Raw genomic sequence first — 27,557 nt, forward strand, 5'->3', positions numbered from 1 at the left:
GTGCTGGTTGTTGGGCACATTTAAGAACTACCTATGATGGACATAGGAATATAGGAAGCTGCCTTATACTGAGTCAGAGCACTGGTCCATCTAAACCAGTGGCTCTCCAGGGTTTCAGACAGGAATTTTTCCAGCCCTTTCTGAAGATGCTGGGGATTGAACCTGCATATTCGCAGGAATTCAAACCTCCTATCCATCGGGCAAAGAATTGTGGCCGAAACAAAAGCAAAATCAATCAGAGGAAAATAACCTAATTTGTTTCAGGTTCGTGTTGTTGTTACTGTGTTGTAACAACTTCTTGGACATCGAACTTTTGAAACGGTGGCGCTAACCCGAATGCACGAGCCTCCCTACTTTAGAGAAGTGAGGAGGTGACTCCTAAGTATTTCCCTAACATTCCTTGCATTGCTTACAGACAGCACACGACGAACATCACCAGGCTGAAACTGCATATTTGTCCACTCTCAGCAGCTTCTGTTCTGCTACTATTGTAAAATCTCCCCAACGAAAGGGAGACGTCACCACGACGCTCCCACCAAGCGGATGAAACTTAGACGTCACACGTGTTAGGGGGAATGAAAACGGAGGGAGGGGGCGCTCTTAAATCAACCTATAAGAGCTGCGGGAAGTTGCGATTGACACTCGAGAGATTCAATGGAGGTCACGGTGCCCCTGGAAAATGAACTTTGGGCAACTCCGTTTAGCCAATAAGGTCAATTTGGAGGCAGGGCTGGTTTCTTTCTCCCGCCCTCTCCGCCCCCCCCCCCACCCCTTTGGTGTGTGCAAAGATTAGGTTGCGATCTAGCAGTGGGAGCTGCCTTCTCCACTCTCTCCTTTTGCTCTACTGTAGCTGCGTTTCAAGCAGGGAGCTCTCGAGACCAGCGGCGCTTAAGAGGAGGAGAAGCCTCAAAAAGCCAAACCAAAGGACACCAGTCTCGCAGGGATGGATCATTATGACTCCCAGCAAACCAATGACTATATGCAGCCCGAGGACGACTGGGACAGGGATCTGCTTTTGGATCCAGCTTGGGAAAAGCAGCAGAGAAAGGTAAACCTGGATGGATCCCACCTCCCTCCGGCTCCCAGGGCGGGGAAGGGATCGGAGGAGGCTGCGGAGAACTCCATTCGAGAAGGCATTTACCAGTGTGGAGAGGGCGGGGAGGGATAAGCATCTCGTTGGACACGCCGCGAGGGAGATCCATGTATGCGCGCACATGCCGCTTCTGCGCCTCGCCTTTTCCCGTGTTTTGCATCTCTTCACCAGGCTTCCATGCTGTAGAGATCCAGAGCGCTACTGAGCTGCTGGTGCTGGCTGCGCACCCTATAGAGACCCCCCTCCCAAAATAAACACACACGCGCGCGCACACACCGAGGCTGCCTACATGGCCCACTCGTTGATATCTCGTGTAATCATTTCAACGCGATTTTACTTCTCTCCATGTGTGCGTCAGGGAGGGCTGTGGTGTGATGGTAACAGTCAGCCCAACCCGGCGAAGGATTTGTCTCTACGGGAGACCTCCCCCGCCCTCGCGCCCCGGCCCCCAATCTGGAAATAATGTCGTGCGAGGACAGTGGCGCCCCGCTCCTTGTGCACAAGAGCTGGCGGGAGCTCATCTGATCACCAGTAACTCCTTGAAAAAAATGAGCTGGAGTTACGGAATTGGCTTGGTGGTCGTAGTAGGTGATGAGGATGAATATCTGTAGGGGCAGAGCAGTGTTGTGAGATTTCGGTCGGTATGCGTGTAGCCTGTTATTTGTTTTGTTTTTAATGTGTTTTTAGTTTTTTAATTTGTCAAATGCGAGCATGAGGTTGCTGGAGAAGCGAGCGGAGATGACGTGCAGCGGGGAGGCGGGTTGGGGTGGTGGTGGGGAGATGTTGCTGAAAGAATACGATCGCTCATGGAAGTGTGTGGCGGAAGGTAAAGAAAGGGAGGCGTTTGTATTGCTCAATTCAGTGGCTCCGAAGTTGCCTTCTCTGCCGCCACCGCCGCCGCCTCCTCTTCTAATGCAACAGATGTTTCCAGCGCCGGGAGACAGGCTGTCTCTACTGTCCCCTCTAGCTTTCGCAATGCAACCGACAAAAGCCACCTTCCCGGAGGGGCTCTTCGAACAGGGAAGTGGCTGCAGTTTGCACGCCCAGCCGCCGCCGCTTTGGTTGGTGCGAGGCTGGGCTCCAGCCCAGAGGGGAGGGCGGCGCGCAGGTAACGTGTGTTCCTGCCACACAGTGTCATTCCGAACTGCAACGCTTGCCCTCCCAAAGTGCAGTTGACCCGCCAAGGAAAGTTGCTTTAAGGAGGGATTTTAAAATTAGCGGTGGAAGAACGCGGAAAAAAAGAATCGGGGTCTAAAGTTGCCTTTTAGAAAGCCAAGAAAGCTTTCCCGGGGATGCAGCTGCAGTGCATGTTCTGGAGCCTCCGGTTCTTTCTAGTATCCCGGGAAAACCGGAGTGGGCACGTCTCTGTGTTCTCTCGGGAGATCAAGCGGATCGACTGAATGACTTTTAAGACTATATGGAGGGAAAGCCACGTTCTCCCTCCCTTCGGCACCCCACAAAAATCCCTTCATCGCGGGATGGTGGCTCACTTCAAGCTTTGAATGGTGCGGTTTAGGGCTGGGCTTGTGCGAAACTCATGTCCAAAAATGGTAACATTCATCCCATTTTTAAATTTAAGGAGGCGGGGGAGGGAGGTTAGGAGGCGTTCTAGCTTCTTCATTCCTCCCCCCACCCACCTAAAAAATGAGGAGAAATTACCAAAGGCATCCTGTATTAACTCACTCTGGAATCCTAAACCCTTCAACATTTCCCTTTAGTCATTTGTCAGACATTAAAGCGCGATTAGAAAGAGGAGGGGAAATATTTGGCAAAGTTGCCTCCTAGCAATGTGGCACATAGAGGTCAGTGGAGGGAATGGCTTCTTCAGACTTGAAGTTGTTGTTGTTTTTTTAAAGAACATTTTGCCATTTAAGAGGACTTTGGCAGGGTGGGTTGGGGGAATTGGCTGGTGGGTGAAAGGAATACCTTACAACCATATTTTTAAAGGAAGTTTTTATTACAAGGAGCTCTGAACAGAGGTGGGAATTTGTCAGTTGGAAGAACATATTAATTAGTGAATAGCCTGTTGTTGTTCCCCTTGCCTAGTTTTAAAAGAATGTATAGATACTTTAAATGACGTGTTTTCAATGGAGGCAAAGTTAATTAAAGCATTCCTGTCAGTCCTATGCATCCTGGCTTGACAAGGCTTCATAGAGACAATAAAGGCAAGAGAAATAAACCATGAAAACAAGGTTACTTACTGAAGAGTGGAGTTTGTGGTGGGTGACCCTGGCATGACAACAAAGAGGAGAGGAATGGTAATTTAATTCCCAGTCCATGTGGCTAGAATGTTAAATTGCTGGCCCATAGGATCTACCAGCAACTAAGAGATCCTTTGTAAAAAAAAAAAAAACCCTCAAAAGAATTATTGACAGATGATCCATCATTCTTACCGATTTTTTTAGGATAACACAGTGTGCTGACTAGTAAACCTTGCTTATGCAGTTAAAGTGAGAAATTCTGTGGATCATGTCCTGTGCATAGAAAAAAGGGACTTATCCCTCATTTCTCATACACAATGTATTTTTATCTATTTTTTACAGTTAACAACATGTTTACTTGCCAAGCAGAATTTACATGTAAGCAGCATGCATAGACAATAAACAATAACAAAACCCTTCATAAAATCAGATGTCATAAAAATTCATAATTGCAAGATAAAATATGATCAAATGCAATTAAAACAGTATAAAAGCAAAGCTTCTAAGATGCCCATCCTAGTATTATATCTGGGTGAATTTATACTTTGTTCTATAAAAATTTCAAAGATAGGCGTAAATAAATCTCTTTAGTAGTGAATTCCATAGTGTTTGGAGCCCCCAGTGAAAAGTGTCTGCATTGTGGCCCTGTCATTCTAACCTTCTGCTGTGAGGGAACCCCAATCAGGCCTTTATCTGTCAGTCTTAATGGGGAGACAGGGTAATATAGTGAAAAGTACTCCAAAGGCATTGTGGGCTGAAGCAGTGGAGGGCTGACATCCTAAACACACCTACTAGGGAATAGGGCCAACTCTGGGATTTACTTTTGAGCAAGAAGGATCATGCTGTTAGGGTTTATAGGTTAAAAAACAGCACCTCGAACTTGGTCTTGAAACTAACTGGCAACTTATTTAGTACTGCAGATATATGTTCCTCGAGGGCAGGCCATTCCTGATTGGGGTGGGAGGCATCTGATGCCTCAGTTCTTATTTTAAATTAACCCAGACTGAATTTTCTTACATGCCAAAGACTTTGGAGCTACTTTGGAAAACTAAGGATGGAAAGATGTTTGTAATTTTTATCTCATCTTTCCCCTAACATTCAGGGTGTGTAATAGCATTTCCTTAATCTGTTCTTCCTCATACTTGAGTCACTGTTCCCTTTTATACACACACACACACACACAACTGAGGCACTCCTGAGAGCTACTAGTGACTCCATGGCTGAGCAGGGATTTGAATTAAAGACTCACAGGGGTCTGTTTCTACTGTTGTTCTCTGGGCCAAACCAGCACATGGAACAATGGGCTGGAACCCTAGCTGATGTTTCTCAGACTGCAGGGGCAGGGAGGAATAATTCTGCATGTCTTGTTGGGAATAACAGGCTATCCACAGTCAAAGTTCACTGAGTTCTCCTGACCACATTTTCTCTCTCTTTTTCTGGAAAGGAAGAATGCTGCCATGGCACTCTGACTGATCCTAGTCTGGTGATGTTTGGCTAGAGATCCAGAGAATGGCAAGAGGGGAGAATAGAATCTGGGGAGAGACAGAATGTGGGAGTAACATGAATTAGCTTGGCAGGTTAGGATGAATTTGGGGTGGGGCCCAAAGAAGATATCGGAAGTTTAGAAGTGGGTATGATTTCATCAAGTTTGAGAAGCACTGGACTAACGTTGAATTGGTAAATGTGGCAGGAAGTTAATGTACTATGATGGATGACAGCCTTCCCCAAACTGATGCACGCCAGATGTTTTGGACTACGTGGTCATGCTAGATGGGGATGAAGGGAATTGACTAACATACCTGGACGGCACCAGTTTCGGAAGGCTGACCTAAAAGATCCTTTTTTTCCTACACAGGAATGCCGAATCCTTCCATTGCTCTTAAGCAACAGTTCTTTTAAGCCAGCATTTAGACATTCACATTTCCTTTTCTCACAAGCTCATTCAATTAATGTTGCTATCATTGCAAAATCAGTCTGGTTGAAACAAGGTAACCCCTAGCCTGGCCTATTGAAATGCAGTTCCCGTTTCAACATTGCATTTATTTATTTGTATTCTACCTTTCAGCAGATGCTTCTGAGGCAGCTAGTAACAGAAAGGGGAAAAATCAACATTTAGCATTAAGATTAACACAATAAACTACTTAAAATCACAATAAAAGTACAGCAATAAAAATAGGAACACCAGGAATACAATAAAATATCAATTTAAAGCTCCTGAGAATAAAATTATCTTCACCTGGTGCTGAAAAGCTATGGAAGTCAGCATCAGCTGAGAGACACTCTGGGTCTCTGGGGAGTGTTCTCCCCTCAGGTGCCACAACCCCAAAAGCCCTGTCTTCAGTCCTTACTTGCCTCCTCCCTGAAGGCAGCGTACCTAGACCAAGGGCTCTGATGCAGATACTCAAGGAGTGGTCTGCATGGGAGCAAGCAGCCCTTCACAAATGTGTGTTATTTGTCACTAGAGCCTGCTGCTTGGGTATGATGGGAGGTGTAGCCCAACACATCTGGAGCGCATCAGGTTAGGGAACGTGCACTAGAGGCTCTGTGACTTATTTTTCATCCGTACATTGTGTGGGTCTCAAATTCAAATGGAGTGATATGGTCAGTGGACTTGCAGAGGCATATCTAACAATAATTAAGCCTTTTGCTTTACAACATGCTGGGTTTGCTCAGCAACATTAACAGCCATACATGAGGAGTAGAGATGTTGGTCTTTATCTATGTAGTGTCATGGCTTTGCATTTCACTAGGCTGTCTTCCACTGAACATACTTGTATGTATGACTCCTTGCAGAATCAGTGCTTTTTAAAGTTAGTCTTTTAGCATAATAAGTACTATGCAAGGAAAACATCTCGCAGAAGAAATACGCCTGGAGCTTGGCTGTGCAGTTGCGCTCAGTTCACTACTTTTGCACAGGAAATGAGACAAAGGAAGTATGTTTCTCATGGGCTGAAAGTGTGACTGCTGGTGTGCAGACTGGCCCCATAACCACAGAAAGCAGTCAGCCAGGGAGCAGTGTGGGCTGAGGGAACCAGTGAGTGCACATCTGTCTCACTTCAAAACTACCATGCAGATGTAGCATCCTGAGTTTTTATGTGACTCACCTTTGTGTTATTTCAGCATGCATATGGATCTGTGTCTTTTATTTTCTCATTTTCTGTTGAATGCATTTCTTGCTACTTGCCCCTGAGATGTTCAGAGAGAAGGTGATTGAATGTGTGTGTGTGTGTGTGTGTGTGTGTGTGTTTTAAATTAAGGGCCTTGAGATCTTGGATAGAGAACTGTGAACTTGATAAACACTAGGGATGTATTGGCCTTCTCTCAAAAGCCAGCCTTAGAGTTCCGTACATCTCATTCATTCACATGCCACCACCACAAAAAAGAGCTGCATAGCTATCCAGGATCTTGGGAAATAGTCACTCAGTTAAGTTTCATAGATCACTGACTATCACTTCTTGGAAAAGCATGATTTTCCCGTGTTTGTTTGTTTGTTTGTTTGTTTTGCATAATAGGCTGTGTGTCTATGTGGGTGTTGTGCCTTGCTGACAGTTTAAAAAAGAATTCAAAAGCTCATCCTAGGATTGATTCTCGTTTTTTTTTAAAGAGGGGTGGGGGAAGAATGATTAACAGAACTAGTTCTGACTTTTAATAAGTTTCTGAACAGCCATTTGTGCTTTACACAGGTTGTTTGTGTTATGGGATTAACATACTTTTCTTCTTTAATACCAAAACATTTTTGGAAGTTCCTACTAGCTGAACTGCTTGACCCTCTTTCAATCCATTCCCTAACCTATAAACCTCAAGTAAACATTATCCATCTAAAGTAACCCTTGGAGAGCTTTAATAGGCTAACTGCTGTTTCTTACTGTTACATAATGAAACTTGGAAAAAGTCCTGTGCTAATATAATTGCGGTATGATGCAGACAGGCTGGGACCTAGTGTTCGTAAAGTTGTTGACATTTAATTGCACATCTATGCAGCTAGGTCTTCTTGAAAACCTCATACAACTAACCACTAATTTTGAAATCAACCAGGTTTCTCAGGTTCTATGAACCATACATAACCAAAGAAAGTCAGGTTGCCAAATAGCACTTGTTTTAAGAGAATGCTACTACTCCCAGATATGGCATCTCAACAGATAACAGTAGACAGCCCTCCAGATGTGTTGGTTGGGGATGATGGATGTTGTAATCCAACACATCTGGAGGATGCCAAGTTGGGGAGGGCTGACCAAAGATGGCCCCTTTTGAGAAATGTTTCAGCTACCAGTTTATGGCAACCCCTTTTATGGGTTGACATGCAAATGTGATGGGTAATGCATGCAAAGGTAAGTAATGGGCCTAATTCAGAACTGAGAAATAATATACTCAGCCTCTCAAGCTGTCCTGTGCACTGATCAAACCTGCCTTCTCAGTAGGATCAAGAATATATTCTTGTATGGATTCCTTTAGGAATAGTTGTTCTTGTTTATTTAAAGTGGTGGCAGTAAATTAGTCTCAAAGGAAGGAAATCCACTAGTTTAAAATAGATAATTAATGCCATTTTGTGTTCACACAAGTCTTCTTTATGCCAAATTACATGGGAATACATTGCCTACAAGTTCATTACATTAACTTATGGGTTTGCAAGAAGAACATTTTTGCCCAGTTAGCCCAGGTTTAAGAGCGAACCAGGTTAAAAGGAGAATAACCTTGTCATGAATTTAAAGGAGGTTACGGAGAGCAAATGGATGACCTGAGGAACCTGAAATATAAATTGCCAAGGAGTGTGTGAGTGTGAATAGCTAGAGGATTAATTAATTAATAAATTAATACAAGAGTATTTGTATTAATACTCAGATGTGTCACATAACAAATTTTATGTTATGTGTCTTTAATGCACAGTGCCCTATATATCACCTTAAAGTACCAAGCAAATATTACTCTAGTCTGCGCTGTGTTGTGAATTCCCAGAAGGATCCCAACAAAAGAAGCAAATTATTCTAGAGCAAAGGTAACTTCTTATGTTACATTTTGCAGATGTGGGAGGTTTTCCTGAGTTTGCAAACATAGCCAGTGCTCTTATATTGTTAATTCATACGTCCCAGATATGTGCCCTGTGGAGGTGTTTTCCAGAGTTTTAGGTTTCATGGGGTGTGCCAGAGTCATGAGGATGTTACTAATTTACACAAGATATTGGGTGTGACTGCAAGCTAATTTTAAAACTCACCCCAGTTTCACAAACTTATTTCAGCACAAAAGAGTGCTGTGCTCGAAATCAAACAAAGGCTGCCTGTAAACCTTGAACTGCACTGTTCTGGGTTGTAGCCATTATGTGAATGTAAGTCAACGGGTCATAGAAGATGATTCATGTAATAAACATGTGCCTTTGGTAGAATATTCTTTTCTGGGTATGCACTAAGCCATCAGTCAATGCTGAAGCACTTGCTACTGCAGGCAGAAAGAAGGGGTGAGTAAAGGGACGGTTGGACCTGTGGAGACTGAGGTCCCACTTCTGCACATCGGTGGTAGCTCATGCCTGCAAAAAGTAGGGATGATACAAGCCTTTCCCACCCTGCCAAGCTACTCCTATACTTCCCCTTGGCTCCAGCCACCTAGCCCTCCTCCTACCTGATCTGACCCATAGAAGCCCCTCTTATTATCCATATAAATTGCCTTTGAACATGGAGGTTCGCTATAACTGAATACTAACTATCGGGGACAAAGATTTTGCCCTTTATCTGTAACAGCTTGCGGGTGAATCTAGCAGCAAACCACCATTATTATATTTTGCTGCCACTGCGTTGCTGGATTGGTGATGTGGAGGGGACGGGGGGACTGCGTGTGGTCCGTGGGCCATGTGTTGCCCACCCCTGGACTAGACAGACCTAGACAGACTCGACAGAACCAGCAGGAATTTTCTGAAATTCTTGTGCAACAATCAAACCCAGTTATTTATTGTTTATTTGAAGTATTTTTAGGGTGCCTTATTTAGGGTCAAACCATCACAAGGCAGATTACATAACAGAAACGGAATATAAAATTAGAACATTGCATAAAACATAATCACCATAAAACATCATAAAAGTGGGAATCGGAAGCAATGAAATAGCAGTAAAACAGCAATAGCAATACATAACCATGTTCAGCCCAGCATAATATTGTTAATCAGATAGAAAAAAATTCCTACAACTCCCAGCATTTCCCAGCTGAGTTATAGGAATTTGTAGGAATGCTGGGAATTGTAGAATTATTTTCTGTCTAAACATATATAGGGTTGCATCTTTAGACAAATAAAGCACCAGGTCAAGCAGTAGCAACATAGTAGACTATCATGAAAAAGTGACTTGGAACGAATAGGTCTTTAATGCCTGTTTGAAGGCTTGTAATGATGGAACTGATGAACCACACTTGGAATTACACTCTCCTGCTCTATTAATTAATTAATTTAAATTTATTAATCGCCCATCTGGCCGGTCACCCAGCCACTCTATGTGTACTTTTTACAGATTCCATTTCCCCAAAATTAATTTCTTCCCAAACTTTAATTTCCCTCCCAGATTCCCCCACACACAAATAATTTCCCCTTCAAAAAAGGGGAAGGTATCCATGATAACATCCTGTGACAGAAGCTTTCAGTATCCAAAATCCTACCAACAGCCTCTTTCAGGAGAGTGACATACACTGTAGTAACCCCAAGCAGAGTCCTGTGTGACTTGGCTCTATAGACTTCCCCTTTGAGGTGTACCATACATGTAACCATTCATGTGTTGAGAATTGCCTTGATTACAGGGTTGGCATAGCATTTACTGGGGTGTTTTTGCAACTTGGGGTGTGTGTGTTTTTCCACCCTGGGAAAGGCAAATTTGTTTCTCCCACTATGGAAGAAAAAGTAGTTTCAAACTAGATCAGACATTTTTTTCAGATAACTTCTGTTATAACAACTGTTTGATTATATGGAAGCGCTGAAGATGATTGTACATGATTAAGTTTCAAACTTGGAGGGAGCAATCCTATGGCCACTAGTCAGCGGCTGGACGGCCATAGGATACATTGATTCCCAGAGAACCGACCCCCCCCCCCGCTGCCTTGGAAGAGGAGTGCAGAGCAGGGAAAACGGGGCGTTTCGGGGCCGGAAAGGTGGAAATGCCGGTATGACACATCATGTGCTGTCCAGCAGCTGCCTCTCCCGCTTCACCTTCCTGTGGCTAGACAGCCGAAATCGGCTGTCTAGCTACAAATACAGGGCAGCTGAAGCACAGAGGGGATGATCTGCTCCATGCGTCTCCTGCCCTGCATTGGATAGGCAGTCACCTCTGAGTTTAGAGGCGGCTGCCTATCCCCATAGGATTGCACCCTAAGTTGTTTAACCCTAAGCAACCTAGAGTGTCAAGTTCAGATGTCACAACAACAACCCAGGGTCAGGGTGTTCCTGGGTTGTTTAGGGAAGTGGAAGCAAACAGCACACAGGAGACAGTGTGGTCACTCGCTGCCATGCGGCTACAAGTAATCCATAGTTGTTAACGTGTGAACTGGGTCCTTGTGTGGCCCATGTCTGCCATGGACTCACTGATTAAGGTCACATGTCATGTCAAACTATGTATTGGCAGTATGGAAATGAGCCCTGTGCTCTCTTGTGCTTCCTTGTACATTGCACGTTCCACTTAATTAGTTACATTCTGGTTTACAGCAAACCACCTTTGCCTTTACATCTGAACTGGTAAAGTGTGGTTTGTGGGCAAACCTGCCAACCTAGATGTCAACCTACATCTAGGTTGGCAGTTTAAACCTGTTCTGGAAGACAAACGCAAACCATAGTTTGCTGTTTTGGATGTAATGGCAAAGTATAGATTGATGAAAACAGATTAATAACTTATTTGTGCAGGGGAGGACTGAGCACATGAGGACAATATTCAGCGATGTGATGCCAACCATGCTTTGGTGTTACATTTAGGCAACCCACTGTGTTGCCCTTGACCAGTTACTGTCTCTTAGCCTCAGCTCTACATCTGTATAATGAGAATTATAGTAATCTGCCTTTCACAGTGTTCTGAGAGCAAACATATAAAGCCTTTAAAGTACAGTGTAACTTATGATCATGTTGGATAAATATCAATTTCCAAAAATCAGATTTTTAATCAGACTTTTTTTTTTACTTTTTAGAATTCCCGTCATAGTAAGGGTCACTTTTAAAAAAATAATCAGGTTTAAAGTGAAATTTTAATTTAATACGAAGTCTGTATTGTTATAATCTGTTAAAACAGAGCCTACAGCCTGGCTCAACACGCTTGAGCTACTTTGGTATATAAAAGCAAACTATGGGTGGGTTGGGGATATATAACTTGAGTCACTCTTCAGTCATTACAAATATAAACAACAGGTCATGTATTGTACCATGTTGTCTTTACTATTGGGGAAAACTATGACTGTTTATGTCTCTAACAACCAAATATAACTTTACATATTATATAGAAAATTGTTTTGCCCAGCAAGCATTGGCCTTTTTCCTGGAAATTCTGGGCACTTCAGCCTGGGTCCAAAGAGGACTCGGCTTAGGATCGCGGAAAGGGCAGTTTCCTTTTTGAACAGGTGACCCCTCACCCAGTCTATAATAAACAGGCTCATAGCTGGTGGTTTGTAAAATCACCCCTCTCTGCTTGTTCTGTGGGTGTATTCATGTTTTCGCTCTGAAGACACTTTCATGTGTTCCAGTTCAAAGCATCCTTCAGTGTTCAGCACAAGTCATTCTCTGTTTCCTCCCCACCTCTTCCTTTGAGACAAGCTGATGTATGGGTAAACAATTCACTACAGCAATGATAAACCTTCACTAAGATGCTGTAGTAAATATGGTTCTTATTTAAAAGTGAAACTTCAGAGCTACCTCCCAATTGCTACATAGTAAATACAAAGCCCACCCACCCTGTGCAGCACCAGTTAAGAGTCTATACTTATAACAGTTGGTAGAGTTGTTTGTGATTACCAAAAGAAATAATTCTAAAATAAATTACTAGCAGCAGAAACGTTGGAAGAAAGGAATGTTTTTTAGGCATTCAGCCAGTTCAAAAGATGAAGAATGTTTTTTCTTCATTTTTTGAATTATCTGTTCAAAGCTGATAAACTTGGGGCTCCATACCAGCCTCCCCCAACATTGCACCAGATGTGTTGGACTGCAACTCCTACCACTGCCAGCCAACAGGGTAATTAGGCAATGATGGGAGTTGTAGTCCAGCACATCTGGATGGCACCAGGTTGGGAAAAGTTGCCGTACACCCAGGTGGGCAACCTTTCTACCCTCAAGTTCCACATATGCTGGTGGGTTGGGGCCACATGTTGACAATGGGTGTGGCCAAAGCCAATAGTAGGCAGGGCCTGGGCTTCATTCTCTTTTTCCCTTGCATGCACGCACGCGTGCACGCACACACATGCGCACACACATGCGTGCACACACACACACACACACTACACTGACTGACTCTTACATGCACACACTCCCCCCCCTTCCCCTCTTATCTCCCCAGGTTCTTGGGAGAAGTAAGGGTTAAACCTCCTCTCCACCCTGTGGCTCTTTCTCTCTCTGCTTTGAGAGGAGAGGTGGCTGTTATAGCTCATCTTACTCCATGGGTTCTGTATCAAGAATGTTGTTCTTGACAGAGAAAACATGGAGTACAGCAGGCTAGAGCAGCCAAAGAGACTCTAGCCCACTGCGCTCTGTGGTTTCCTTCTCAATAATGAAATTCTTGAAAGCCAGACCACAGAGTACAGTGGGCTAGAGTGGCAAGAGAGTCTGTTTTAGGCCCCAGGGAACATAGGTAAGGTGAGAGAGGTTCAGGTAGGGGAATTTGGGGATGGTGGCAGACTGCAGGGGAGAACCCCATCAAAGGCTGTGGGTTGCCCACATGTACCATACACCATCAAAATGGATATTTCATTACAGGAGCTCCATGGCCATTTGGATGTGGACTGGTAGTCTACTTCTCCTAAGGCTGGTTGAAAGCTTCCAGAGCCAAGGCAATGATTTGATCTAGTATTTGACTTAACTTTTATAATAAAATCCTATGATATCTAGTACAGATTTCCTTGAAAAATAAAGTAGAACTTTACCAAAGTAAAAGTGTAGGTGCATGGACATCCAAGGTTTCATATAACTATATTGATAACGTATCAGCAGAGTGGGTTGACATCAAGGCAGTTTAAATCACCAGGAAGGAAATCCCAATGTAAAATTGCTGATTTAAATCAACTTTCCCATTCTGTTAGTTATATATTTCCAGAATAAGCATGCTTGTTAACTGGTTGCTAAACAGGAACATACTGGTTTTCAACAAAATAGAGTCTTTGTATTACTTGGAAGCATAGTCCCAGACCCTTGCTCACGCAGCACATATCTTTTGCATTATAGAATTATATATGTTTGGAGGGATGTGTAATTAATCAATTAATCAATTTCTGTTTGGCCTTCTCTGTGCATATCCTAAAGCCAGGATCCAAAGAAGAGAACAAGCAGGTGTAGTCCAATTAGCAGCCACTTGCCATGATGTGCCAGCCTGCCTCCACTCCACTATGCCTCCTTCACAATCATGAGACACCAGTGCTGGCATAACTGCAACACTCAGGCTTGGTCATTCATGGCACTTGGGGAGTGGATCCTGCAAACCCCATTTAGTATCTTTCCAGTTTGCCTGCATGTCCCTGCAACCTCAAAACAACTACCACCACCCTACAGTTTAGTTTTCATGAAGACCTGATAGAAATGAATTACTATTGATTGATTGAGGTTGCACACATGTACATTCATTCTTATTTATTATTTTGCCCTTTTAAAATATGGTGGTGCAGTAAGCTGTCCAGAAGTTGGAAGTGCACAAATTGATCAGTGGTGATGTTACATAGTAGATTGGGAACCTTGACATAATTTGTGCATGTCTGCTTGATGATCTGATGACTGATTATAGAGTTTTGAAGCTAGATTCCTCTTCCCCCTTCTACACAGTATTGGTCAGACTGCGGCAGCAAATGAATTAAAGTAGTACTAATTGCTGCCTTGAGAATGCAGATCCATGTAGCATACAGAGAAAAATTTAACACTGACTGCCACATCATCTTTATTTGCACTAGAGTAGGGGTGTTGAACCTCAGGGGTGTTGAACCTGTGGGACACTGTTTGTATGATATGGACAGCACTCACATGGATCATTTTAATGATGTCAGCTGAACTACCTGAAAATGAATGATTCCAGTGATTCCCCCAGTTTATATCCACTTCATGTGCTGCAAGCATACCACTCGAGTAATTTGAGTATTAGGACACAGATGGTTGTTTCTGAGGCAGTAAAGTGTGTGGTGACTTTGTCACTTTAGTCTTATCTGATTTTACAACTTAATTACATAAGCAAGAGATAAATGCCAGGATAGGAATAAATATGCAGGCAAGGAAATCCTAAAGCTTAGTTTCTTAGGCACACTAAGAGCTTACATACAACAACCTGACAAAACAGCTGGCTTGTGAAATCTTCCTTCCTGTGGCTAACGACTTTCTTACCATGATGCAAGTCTTTTGCAGTTGCCTTCTTGTGGAAATATCTGGGTGGTTAGACAGGTCCCTGGTTGCATTGCTCCTGTGTGCAGAGAGTACCTGTCTTTGAGACTTTATGAGTACATACTGTCAGCAGAATAAGTGGACATATCATAAGACTTTCCACATGGAGGTTTCCCACCATTGATGGAGTGTAAAAATAAAAATCACCTTTGAGTAAAAGGCAGTTTATGTGAGCCAGTGTGTTAGATGTTTTCTGTTAATAAACAGGAGTGATCCCCCAGCGTATGCAGGCCATTTTGTAATGAAATGCTCAATAAGTAATCATGACCCAGTAAAGCTACTTTAACAGATTTCTTACCTGGTGAACTAAGTTTTATCATACAGTGTCTCAGAAACTGGGTCAACCAACAGAAGTTTGAGGTGATATGATCAAGGCCTCAAGTCTTGGTAAGGAATGAAGATGGTAATATGAGCAGTGGGTTGTTTGGCAATGGCTACAACAATAAATACTGGATGGCGGTGGGTGGGAAGGGAGGACAGGATGTTGAAGCAACCAAAACATGCCAACCATATGACACTGCAACTACAAGTATTAAAAAGATTAGCAAAGAGTTCTTTTCCAGTTTCGAATACTTTCTTTCCTTTTTTATTTTAACAATGCAGGGCAATAGCATATTTGTGGTAGGGCTTGGAGCCAAGGCAGGCCTCTTCACTCCCTACTGGGCAGTAAAGTAGCATTTTTCCCCTTTGTATCTATTTCCTGCCATATTGCAGTACTGCTGTCACTGAAACCTAACTCTTAGTGGTGGAGCTACTGTACTGCCTTGCCTATCTCAGTTGCTGCCACCGGAGACAGCTTCCATGGGGTATAGTCTGGAAAAGGTTACATAATCAGGTGTGGTGTTCCTTTTCTGCTGTTTCACATTCTTTTTCCCTTCTCACAAAAGTGGATTTTGAGGGGATGTAGGGGGGTGTCACTCTTCACCTTAAGAGATATTTATCACAACCTGGCAAAACATGTCAAAAACTAGCTCACTCGCCTAACCTATGCATACACTAGTCATTTGTGGCACATTGGTTGCCAGAAAGAACAAATAAAAAAGCTCTCTTACACTTTACAAAAGTTTTGCTGCTAGAGAAGAAACTCCTTTGGGCATTTGGCCAACAGGTGGGGTTGAAAAATACAAGAAATAAATACTTGCTGTAGGCAAGTAAATAGAAAATACTAGCAGCTTGCTTAATGGAAGATTAAGCTTGTAGAGGCTGCATCCTGGGAAGAGAACTGTACACATTTAAAAAACTGCTTTAAGGCTGTGCAATAATTTATCTTTGGAAACAAATTACCTATAGAAGATCAGTTTTTGAGAGCAAGTGATCAGCTCAGATGATGAGGCCCAGGCATCACTATAAGATGTCCTCTGACACAACCCTGTAGTTAATGCAGTGTCAGGATGACAGCATCTTTGCACTGTGTTTGAGCCTTGACATGGGCTGCACCGGTTCCCTTTTGTTCCATCAGTATGTAGATGCTGGCAATGGAAGTTCTAAATCCTGATGTTTCTACCATCATGTAGATGAGGCCTAAGGCTTTATTGGTTATAATTCATCTCTTTCAAAGTGGCTATGCTATGGAAAGTAGTTCTTTCTCTGAAGGTGTTTTTCTTCTTCTGCTCCTCCTCCTATTCGCCCACTGAAGAATGTAAATCTATTACTGTTATCCGTACGTGGACAGCCAAGTCTGAGTTCATTCCTGGCAGAAGTACCACATTTCATTGCCTTTACCCTGCTAGAGAATTCCTCCTCTGGCCCTAGAGTTTGATTCAAGCTTAAATAGGGGAGCCAGTCTATAGATACGGCAAGGCCATCTGATTCCTGCTGAGATGTGGGTGGATTGCAAGGATGTATCTAACTCAGACGTGCTTTTTTGGATGGGGAAAATGAGAGAGGTTCCTTATTATGGGGCTAAGAAGATATAGGAGAGATCAGTGCCTGTTCCTGCCAGTTGTGGACTTCGTTCATAAAAACAAACTGAAGCCCTGCTGTTCTTCACCAAATAAGGAGTTTTACATCACAGTGCTGATAGCACTATCTCTGATGAGCTGTCTTAGTGCTGCCTCTGATGAGCTGTCTTACTGCTATCAGTTTATTTCTTCTGTTTATCAGAGAATCTCCTGGGGTGAACACTGAAGATAATGTACTGTGTATTAATTACCCTGCTTTAAATTCTGTTTTGTTAACACAATTAAGTTGATTATATATATATGTGTGTGTGTGTGTGTGTGTGTGAGAGAGAGAGAGAGAGAGAGAGAGAGAGAGAGAGAGTGAGTGAGTGTATACAAGGCCTGAGGCATATGGTAACTATTCCAGATTAATTAATCCAGAATTAAAATTTATGGTCTTGTTATTTTATATATAGTTAGAGAAGGATTCTTGGATCATGGTTTATCGCTTAACAAATGACAAATGGATAGGTGCAGAAAAGTCACTCAAAACTGATCCAAGTTGTGTTACAGGCATACCTGGTTCCATGTGGCAATGAGAGCCTGCAAGTGGAAATCTGTGAAACTTCACACACAGTGCACCTTACCCTTTCTCTTCTGTCTTCTCTTTCTCTTTTTTTATGTTCCTTCTCTCTCTTTTCTCTCCCACTTTGATTTCCCCAGTTTCCTCTCTCTCATGCTGAATTCCGAACCAACTTTTGTTTCTCACTCCTAGCCTTTCACCTTTTCCCCGCTTTGCTTGTTGGGAAAGGTGCCCAGTCTGCTGTTTGCGACAGAAGATAGAGCAGCTTCCTTGGGTGTAAAATCTGCTAGTCAGGAAAGCACTTAATTTGCTGCAAAGCAGGTTAATGCAAGAGGAAACTGGATATTTTCCTCCTTTGCTCCTATTTAGATATAGCCTATCATGAGGATGTGGCTTGGTTGGCTGTTTCCTGTTCTTGGAATGTTGAGGGATGGATGAAGTCAGATATATTCAACATGGTGTGAAGCCAAGTGTTGACATCATAGAGCTGGCAAAACTGAGAGGTGGTGTGTTTTATGCGTGTGTGTGTGTGTGTGTCTGTGTAAGTGGGCACTTTCTGCTTCAAACCCTTGAAGCTTGAGATTTGTTTCAGTCCCTGATTCAGCTGCTGTTGGCAGCGTGGAAACAATTTAAAGAGGCGCACACAAAGACAAACATTTGGAGAACTCCCATTGTTAAACAGTTTCCTTGCTACAATAAATTAATAGGCCATCTTATAGTGACCATTTTTCAGTGCATGTCGTTACATCTTATAATTGCATATAACAATCTCTAAAGCATGATAGAACAAAGGTAAATATTAAAATGTACATATTAGCCTAAAGTGTGCCTTTAGGTTTGAGTAATGTAGATATTGTAGATTATAAATCCTGTAAATATAGTGTGAAGCCTCATCAAGCTGGTAACTCTTTTGCTTCAAGCAGTTGAGATGCATCCTTACTACTGTCTATATTGATGCATCCATTCATGGACACATTACTAGTGAGAGTGGTGCAGCTAGATAATTTTAGACCCTGGATGTAATGGTTTTATGCCCCCCCCCTTTAGATGGTCATGTGCATTACTTCAGTTGTGAAGCTAACAACTAACATTTCTCCACCCCCCTGCCGCCGGCTGCCATTCCATGCTTTAAAACTCTTTCTACATTCCTAATATGTTATAACAACAGCAACAAAATTATTTGCCAGTCCTGATTAAAACAGCAACAAAACCCTGAGCATGTACAGTTTTGCATGGTAAATTCACTTAAATCATAGCACCACCCAGGAATAAATGGAGTTGCTTCTGCTGCCCAGATAGACCAATCTCCTGGGTGGTCATTTGGGGGGTGGGGGCTTGGCTGCAGGACCCTGGACTTTGGCCCCCAAGGCCCAGCTCTACCTGCACCACTGATTAGTGAGACAAGACGGGTGGGGCTGAAATGGCTTTTTAGGAATTCCTCCCACCCTCACCGATAATGAGGTTTGTTTGTTTAAAAGCTTTTGACTGACTATACTCACAATCAGCTGCTCATTACTATGGTACCACAAGAATGTTAAAACTAGTACTGCCTATATAAGCAGGGCTGGAAAAACTTCTGCCATAGCCTTGTAGGGGAAATCTGAAACTTGGCAGGCAGTAGAAGTCTGGCAGACAAGATACTAGGTGTCTAAACTAGAAGGTGTCTAGGAGAATACCTTAAGTTTGTGTCTGGAGATATACAGTATGTGCTCCCACACATTCACCGCAGTAATAGATGTGCGATCTGGGTTAGTATTGTATTTTCTCTAGTGCAAACTGCAGTGCATCCAGATCAGAGAAGATGCAATAGCAACACAAGCACAACCTCAAGGGAGGATGTGGAGCATATGCCACAAATAAGTAGCAATGGCACACTTAGACTGCAGTCTTATACACACACTTATCATAGAATCATAGAATAGTAGGGCTGGAAGGGGCCCACAAGGCCATCGAGTCCAACCCCCTGCTCAATGCAGGAATCCAAGTCAGAGCATCCCTGACAAATGGCTGTCCAGCCTCGTCTTAAAGGCCTCCAGTGTGGGAGAGCCCACCACCTCCCCAGGTAATTGGTTCCATTGTTGTATTGCTCTTACAGTCAGGAAGTTCTGAGAATCTGAGAGTAAGTCTCATTGATCTGAGAGTAAGTCTCATTGATTTTAGTGAAGCTTACCTCTGAACAGACATGTATCGGATTGCACTGTTCTTGTACTATAAACTTGTAGAATTGCCCTTAGGTTCAAATTCTGTCACTCCAGGGGGTTAACACTATCTATCCCAAGGCTACACACTCTCAGACTCAGTTCCTCATCTATACAGTGGGTTTAGTGGGAACCAAATTCACTTACTTGTTGGTGTGATGAGAAATGCAGCGAAGCCCTTTGTAACTTGTAAAAATTATTATTGATTGATAGGTGACATTTTTGACCAAATGTTACTATCTTCCATTTGTGAATGAAAATCAAGAGATACTGTGAAGCAATGTGGTTGGAAGAGATTAGTGCTAAGGGTAAAGGGAAAGTAACGCTTGAACTTGTTTTTGTTTGTTGTTTTTAACAAAGGAATTACAGTATTTCTTTTCTTGCTGAGATGTTATATGTGCTCTTGTGCCCTGAAGAGCTTTATTTTTCTAAATATGTTTCAGTGAGTCAGTCTTTTGTCTCTGCTGACTCATTCACAGCTGAACCTCAGACTTCTCTTCCTGTCTTTCCCATTGTTGGGCCAAGTAGTGGCAAACCTACAGTCTGTTCCTCCCCCTTTACCGTGTCCTCCACCTGTCTAGCTACTTGAATAACCCTTATACACTTTTTCACACACTCAGTCTCTATTCTTCACTGTGTATAGTACTGGATCTATTGTCTTATATTACTCAGCATCACACTTTGGACAATAGATAATACAAATAACACAAAATAAGTTGATTATTGTGTAGGAGGGGGAAACATCATGAAGAATTCAAGCATCTTGTAAAGCCCAAAATATTGTGGCATGAAGTGGGGGGAAAGAGGAGAGGCAAAAGATAGTTTAGAGACGAACAAAACACAAAAGATGTGACAATGTTGAAATACTGGTGTGTCGTAGTGCCAAATTCTGTCAATTTTCAGACTGGATGTGCTGTGAGGTTGAATTGGTTTGTTCTTGTGTGTGTGTTGACCTATGGCATGACTGGGGAAACAACAGGAAAACCCAGCTGGGGTTCCTTAGAGCAGCATGTATTAGAGCAGCCCTCAGTGGCATGCTGGCTGGGGATGATGGGAGTTGTAGTCTGACACATCTGGAGGGCACTAAGTTGGGGGAGGCTGCCGTGTTAGAGGCAAAGAAGAAACATCCCCTGCTACAGACATCATGATGGTCTTGGCATATTTTAGGAGTCAAAGCTGTTCATTCTTCCTTGGGGGAAAAACAACAACAAATACTTTGTTCTCAAAATAATTTGGCTAATATATGCAAATTAGCTCATTTTTGCACAAATAATTTGCATACCTGGTTACTACTATTTAATTTGTATTTTGTGCTGGTAGTGTGCTAAGTGCTGTACAGAACTCTGAAATAATGCTAGAGAATGCAGGACAGGAAAACAACTGGCATACAGGCATACGGCCCCTGATGCTGGAGGTATAGCCATTATGACTAGTAGGCATCGATAGTCATATCATAAGAGCATAAGGAGAGCTATGCTGGATCAGATAGCTCTCCTTAGGGTCCATCTTGTCCAGCATTCTGTTCACACAGTGGCCAACCAGCTGTCAACCAGGAACCCACAAGCAGGGCATGAGCACAACCACCTGATGTACATAGGCTCATTGCCTAATCTCCATGAATTTCTTTAATCCCCCTTTAAAGCCTCCAAGTTGGTGACCATCACTACATTTTGTGGTAACAAATTCCATAGTTTAACTATGCATTGTGTGAGGATGTACTTCCTTTTATCTGTCCTGAATCTCTTGCCATTCACCTTCATTGGATGACCCTGGGTTCTAGTACTGAGAGGGAAAAAAAACTTCTCCTTATCCACTTTCTCCACACCATGCACAATTTTATACACATCTATCATGTCCCCCCTGCACACACACACACACACACACACTTTACTCACCTTTCTTTAAGCTAAACAGCCTCAAACATCTGTAACTTTTCCTTATAGGGGACTTGCTCCAGCTCCTTGATCATTTTGGCTGCCCTTTTCTGCACCTATTTTTCAACTGTTACGATATAACTTTTGATACGAAGTGACAGATTTTATTGTCTTGGGCTCCAAGATCACCGCAGACGGTGACTGTAGCCATGAAATTAAAAGACTCTTGCTCCTTGGGAGGAAAGCTATGGCAAACCTAGACAGTGTCAGGGTGGACACTGAGCCCATAGAATCCCAGAGTAGTTCTGATTCTGAGGAAGAGCAGTCGCTCCTGGGAGAGGAGCGCGCTCCTCTTTCCCAGGACCAACACCTGATGGAGATTCCTCCCACCAGCATTCCTAGTTTAGTTAGCAGTCCAGGGAGTGACCAAGCACAGATAGCAGACTTGGTGGATGCGCGACGCAGATGCAGAGAGCGGCGCCAGATGGAGGGCGCAGAAAGGAGGCGTAATGCCAGGTTGGCGTGCAAACAACGGCTGTGCCCCGAGGATCCAAGGGAAAAGGGGAGGGACTCTCCCTAGTCCTTAAGTTCAGGGGTCTGCCAGTAATTCCCTTTCAAACGGGGACCAACTGTTCCAACTTAGGGCATAGGTACTGTGCTGCTCAGATCTAGTTGCAATCAGTATAGTTGTTAAGTTGTAAAAGAAGAATAAAGCTTTGAAAGGAATTCCTTTGTCTGTGTCTGGACTTGGCTACTGGATTAGACTGAGAGAGGCCTCCAAGGAGCCCCTGACAGACAGCATAGTAAGAAGCAGAGCCATCACCTTGCCGACAAAGGTCCGTATCATCAAAGCTATAGTTTTCCCAGTAGTAATGTATGGCTGTGAGAGCTGGACTATAAGGAAGGCTGAGTGCCGAAGAATTGATGCTTTCAAACTGTGGTGCTGGAGAAGACTCTTACGAGTCCCCTGGACTGCAAGGAGGTCAAATCAGTCCATCCTAAAGGAAATCAACCCTGACTGCTCATTGGAAGGACATATACTGAAGCTGAAGCTCCAATATTTTGGCCACCTAATGCGAAGAGAAAACTCCCTGGAAAAGACCCTGATGCTGGGAAAGATTGAAGGCAAAAGGAGAAGGGGACGGCAGAGGATGAGATGGCTAGATAGCATCACCGATGCAATGAATATGAACTTGGGCACACTCCGGGAGAGAGCGCAGGACAGGAAGGCCTGGTGTGCTATGGTCCATGGGGTCACGAAGAGTCGGACACGACTGAACGACTGAACAACAATGAAGTGACCAGAACTATACACAATATTCCAAGTGTAGTCGCATCGTAGCTTTGTATAAAAGCATTATGGTATTGGCAATTTCCTTTTTTATTTTCCTTTCTTAATTATTCCCAACATGGAATTTGACTTTTTTTTATAGCGCTGGGTGATGTCAAGGGCTCCTTGGTGGCCTGTCTCAGTCTAATCCAGTAGCCAAGTCCAGACACAGACAAAGGGATTCTTTTCAAAGCTTTATTCCTCTTTTACAACTTAATAACTCTACTGTTAGCAATTAGATATGAGCAGCAGAGTACCTATGCCGTACGTTGGAACAGTTGGTCCCCGTTTGAAGGAGAATCACTGGCAGACCCTGAACTTATGGGCTAGGGAGAGTCCCTCCCCTTTTCCCTTGGATCCTCTGGGCGCAACCATTGTTTGCAGGCCAACTGGGCACTACGCCTCCTTTCCGCGCCCTCCATTTGGTGCCGCTCCCTGTGTCGGCATCACGCGTCCAGCAAGTCTTCTTCCTGCGCTCTCTCACTCCCAGGACTGCTATCTATGCCAGGAATACCGGTGGGAGGAATCTCTGCCAGCTGTTGGCCCTGGGAAGGATGAGCGCAGTCCTCTCCCAGGAGCGGCTGCCTTCCTCAGAGTCAGAACTACTCTGGGATTCTATGGGCTCAGTGTCCACCCTGACAGGTGAATACTTTCATTAAATTATCCACCACAGTCCCAAGATTCCTCAGATCCTATCACCTTGTATGTGAAGTTCAAAAAAATGCCACAATTTGCATGAATTTATAGTTGCTTATATTGAACTGCATTTGGCATTTTAATTAGGGCTGTGCAGGGACCCCCCGATCCCACTTGGAAGCTGCTTTGTGGCTTTGGAGGCAGGCCTGATTTGGCTCGGGCAGATTTGTGGGGGCCCTGACCCGACTTGGCCCCAAACCCGAAGCAGGATTCAGATGGCGAACCCCACTTCAGGTCCCCCCCGATGCCCCTGCGCAAACCCCCTTACCTTGCCATTGCTGTCCTCACTGCCACTGCCCGTTCCGCCGCTTCTGTTGCTGCCGCTGCCTCTGTCGCTACCACCACCACCATCGCTGTCCCCACCACTGTTTTCACCGCCTTCGCCGCCGCTGCCACCATTCTCACCGCCTTCTCTGCCGCCATCCTCACCGCCGCTAACTCCTGAGGCCTGGACACACGCGCCGACTCTTATTGCAGGGCGTTGCCATTTTTAAAATGGCAACTTCCTGGAAGTTCTCATTGTAAAAATGGCGACTCCCTGCAATAAGGGTCGGTGTGCACAACCAAGCCTCAGGAGCTGGCGGCAGCGAGGACGGCGGTGGAGAAGGCGGCAGCGGCGAGGACAGCGGTGATGAAGGCAGCGAGGACGGCAGCGCTGAGAACGGCAAAGGCGGCGGTGGAGGTGGCAGCAGCAGCTCAGGTAAGGACCTGGTGTGGCTGGGCTGGGGGTGCTGAAGCTCTGATGCACACCGAGTTCTTCGGAGAGCTCCCGACCCGCTCTGGGTTGCTTCATGCCCCCTCTACTTCACCTTGGAAGGGGCGCAAAGTGACCTGAAGCAGCCCGCTTTGACTTGGGGTTCAGGCCTCGGGCTGAAGCGGTACACAGCCCTAATTTTAATGCCATTTGTAGGAAGAGGAAATGACACAGAAGCACAGCATGCACCAATAGCCACAAATGGCTCAGAAGTGTTCATTGAACCCAGTATTACCTGGACATCACCCCTCACACCCTTAAAAAAAAAAATCAGATTATCAGGAATTTTAATTTTGCTCCAGAAATTAAATTCTATACAAAATGTCCCAACTAATGGAAGGGAAAAAGATCTGATCTTAATTCACTGTGTTTTATTTTATTTTATTTTATTAAATTTATTAATCGCCCATCTGGCTGGTCACCCAGCCACTCTGGGTGATGTACAAGCATATAATAAAACAGTTTAAAACAATAAAATTCTACAATAAAAACACTTTCTAAAATACCCTAACCCACCCCAAATGCCTGCCTGAACAACCACGTTTTTAATGCACGGCGGAAGCTCATTAAAGAGGGGGCATGGCGGAGTTCCCTAAGGAGGGAGTTCCACAGAGTGGGGGCCACCACAGAAAAGGCCCTCTCCCTCATCCCCACCAGTCTAGCTGTCCTGGCTGAAGGGACAGAGAGAAGGCCATCTGAGGCTGATCTTGTTAAGCGGTCTGTCTGGTGTTGCTGGAGGCGCTGCTTAAGAAAGGCTGGGCCGGAACCATATAGGGTTTTAAAGGTCAAAACCAACACCTTGAATTTGGCCCGGAAAACAACTGGTAACCAGTGCAACTCCTTCAGCACTGGAGTGATGTGATCTCGCCGGCGGCTGCCTTTAATCAGGCGTTCTGTACCAGCTGCAGCTTCCAAACCATCTTAAGGGTAACCCCACGTAGAGCGCATTACAATAGTCTAGATGAGAGGAGACCAGGATGTGTACTACCGATGGGAGCAGATGGTCGGGAAGGAAGGGGCACAGCCGCCGTATCAGATGGAGTTGATACAGCGCTGTCTGGCTCACAGCTGACACCTGAGCCTCCATGGACAGCTGGGAGTCCAAAATGACCCCCAGGCTGCGGACCTGGTCTTTCAAGGGTAGCTGTACCCCATTCACCACCAGGTCAACATCCCTCAGCCTCCTCTTGTCTCCCACCAAAAGTACCTTGGTCTTGTCAGGGTTCAGCTTCAGCTTATTCCTCCCCATCCAGCCACTCACCATCTCCAGACATCTGGACAGGGATTCTACGGCCAACCGTGGTGAAGATTTGAACGAGAGGTAGAGCTGCATGTCATCCGCATATTGATGACACCACACCCCAAACCTCCTGATGATAGCCCCCAGCGGCTTCACATAGATGTTAAATAGCATCAGGGAGAGGATGGAACCCTGTGGCACCCCACAAGTGAGTGGCCACGGGTCCGAAACCTCCTCTCCCAGAGCTACCCTCTGGTACCTGCCGGAGAGGAAGGACCGGAACCACCACAATACGGTGTCTCCAATGCCCAACCTCTCCAGGTGGTCCAGGAGGATACCGTGGTCAACGGTATCAAAAGCTGCTGAGAGGTCGAGGAGAACAAGGAAGGAGCATTCACCCCTATCCAGAGCCCTCCTCATTTCATCCACCAAGGTGACCAAGGCCGTTTCTGTCCCATGCCCAAGCCTGAAGTCCGACTGAAATGGGTCTAGATAATCGGTTTCTTCCAAGTGTGCCTTCAACTGCATCGCCACCACCTGCTTAATCACCTTGCCCCAAAATGGCAGCAAGAGGCTCTTTAGATCCTCTTCGCTTTCTGCCATTAGGGTGGTATCGTCTGCATATCTCAGGTTGTTGATAATTCTCCTGGCAATCTTAATTCCGACCTGTGATTCATCCAACCCAGCATTTCTCATGATGTATTCTGCATATAAATTAAATAAGCAGGGCAACAATATACAGCCTTGTCGTACTCCTTTCCCAATTTTGAACCAATGGGTTGTTCCATGTCCGGCTCTTACTGTTGCTTCTTGACCCTCGTACAGGTTTCTCAGGAGACAGGTGAGATGGTCTGGTACTCCCATCTCTTTAAGAATTTGCCAGTTTGTTGTGATCCACACAATCAAAGGCTTTAGCATAGTCAAATGAAGCAGAAATAGACGTTTTTCTGGAATTCTCTTGCTTTCTCCATGATCCAGTTAATGTTGGTGATTTGATCTCTAGTTCCTCTGCCTCTTCGAAACCCAGCTTGTACTTCCGGTAGTTCTCGGTTCACAAGTGCTGAAGCCTAGCTTGTAGGATTTTGAGCATAACCTTGCTGGCATGTGAAATGAGTGCAATTGTACGGTAGTTTGAACACTCTTTGGCATTGCCCTTCTTTGGAATTGGAATGTAAGCTGACCTTTTCCAGTCTTGTGGCCACTGTCAAGTGTTCCAAATTTGTTGGCATATTGAGTGCAGCACTTTAACAGCATCATCTTTTAGGATTTTAAATAGCTCAGCTGGAATACTGTCATCTCCACTGACTTTGTTGTTAGTAATGCTTCCTAAGGCCCACTTGACTTCACTCTCTAGGATGTCCAGCTCAAATTCAGTGAGCGCACTTTCATGGACATTAAGATCTTTCCTGTATAGTTCTTCAGTGTATTCTTTCCACCTCTTCTTAATCTCATCTGCTTCTGTTAGGTCCCTGCCTTCTTTGTCCTTTATCATGCCTGTCTTTGCACAAAACGTTCCCTTGAGATCTCAGATTTTCTTGAAGAGATCTCTAGTCTTTCCCATTCTGTTGTTTTCCTCGATTTCTTTGCATTGTTCATTTAAGAAGGCCTTCTTGTCTCTCCTTGCTATTCTCTGGAACTCTGCATTCAGTTGACTATATCTTCCCCTTTCTCCCTTGCTTTTCACTTCCCTTCTTTCCTCAGCTATTTGTAAAGCCTCATCAGACAGCCACTTGGCTTTCTTGCATTTCTTTTTCTTTGGGATGGATTTAGTGGCTGCCTCCTGAACAATGTTACGGACCTCAGTCCATAGTTCCTCAGGCACTCTATCAGGTCTAATCCCTTAAATCTCTTCCTCACCTCCACTGTATATTCATAAGGGATATGATTTAGGCCATACCTGAATGGTTTAGTGGTTTTCCCTACGTTCTTCAATTTAAGCCGAAATTTTGCATGAAGCAGCTCATGATCTGAGCCACAGTCAGCTCCAGGTCTTGTTTTTACTGACTGTATAGAGCTTCTCCATCTTTGGCTGCAAAGTATATAATCAATCTGATTTCGATATTGACCATCTGGTGATGTCCATGTGTAGAGTCACCTCTTGTGCTGTTGGAAAAGAGTGTTTGCTATTATCAG

The 27,557-nt window shown here is 44.3% G+C and overlaps 1 protein-coding gene across 7 annotated transcripts in view; it reads left to right on the top strand.

Moving 5' to 3' along the window:
- Positions 1 to 769: 769 nt before the first annotated feature.
- ACTN1 (actinin alpha 1) overlaps positions 770 to 27,557 on the top strand; it is a 149,904-nt gene continuing 123,116 nt past the window's right edge. For 6 of the 7 annotated variants that reach the window (XM_084847984.1, XM_084847998.1, XM_084847992.1 and 3 more), the window contains exon 1: positions 770 to 1,048. In XM_084847984.1, the coding sequence (XP_084704110.1) occupies positions 944 to 1,048 (105 nt within the window). In that variant the 5' untranslated portion in view covers positions 770 to 943. The remainder of the gene's footprint in view (positions 1,049 to 27,557) is intronic. The other variant, XM_084848015.1, reaches the window with a different exon arrangement.

This window comes from Heloderma suspectum, chromosome 1, assembly GCF_057233095.1.
Source record: "Heloderma suspectum isolate Gila_16-S chromosome 1, 16-S_ref, whole genome shotgun sequence".
In the NCBI taxonomy this organism is placed as follows: domain Eukaryota; kingdom Metazoa; phylum Chordata; class Lepidosauria; order Squamata; family Helodermatidae; genus Heloderma; species Heloderma suspectum.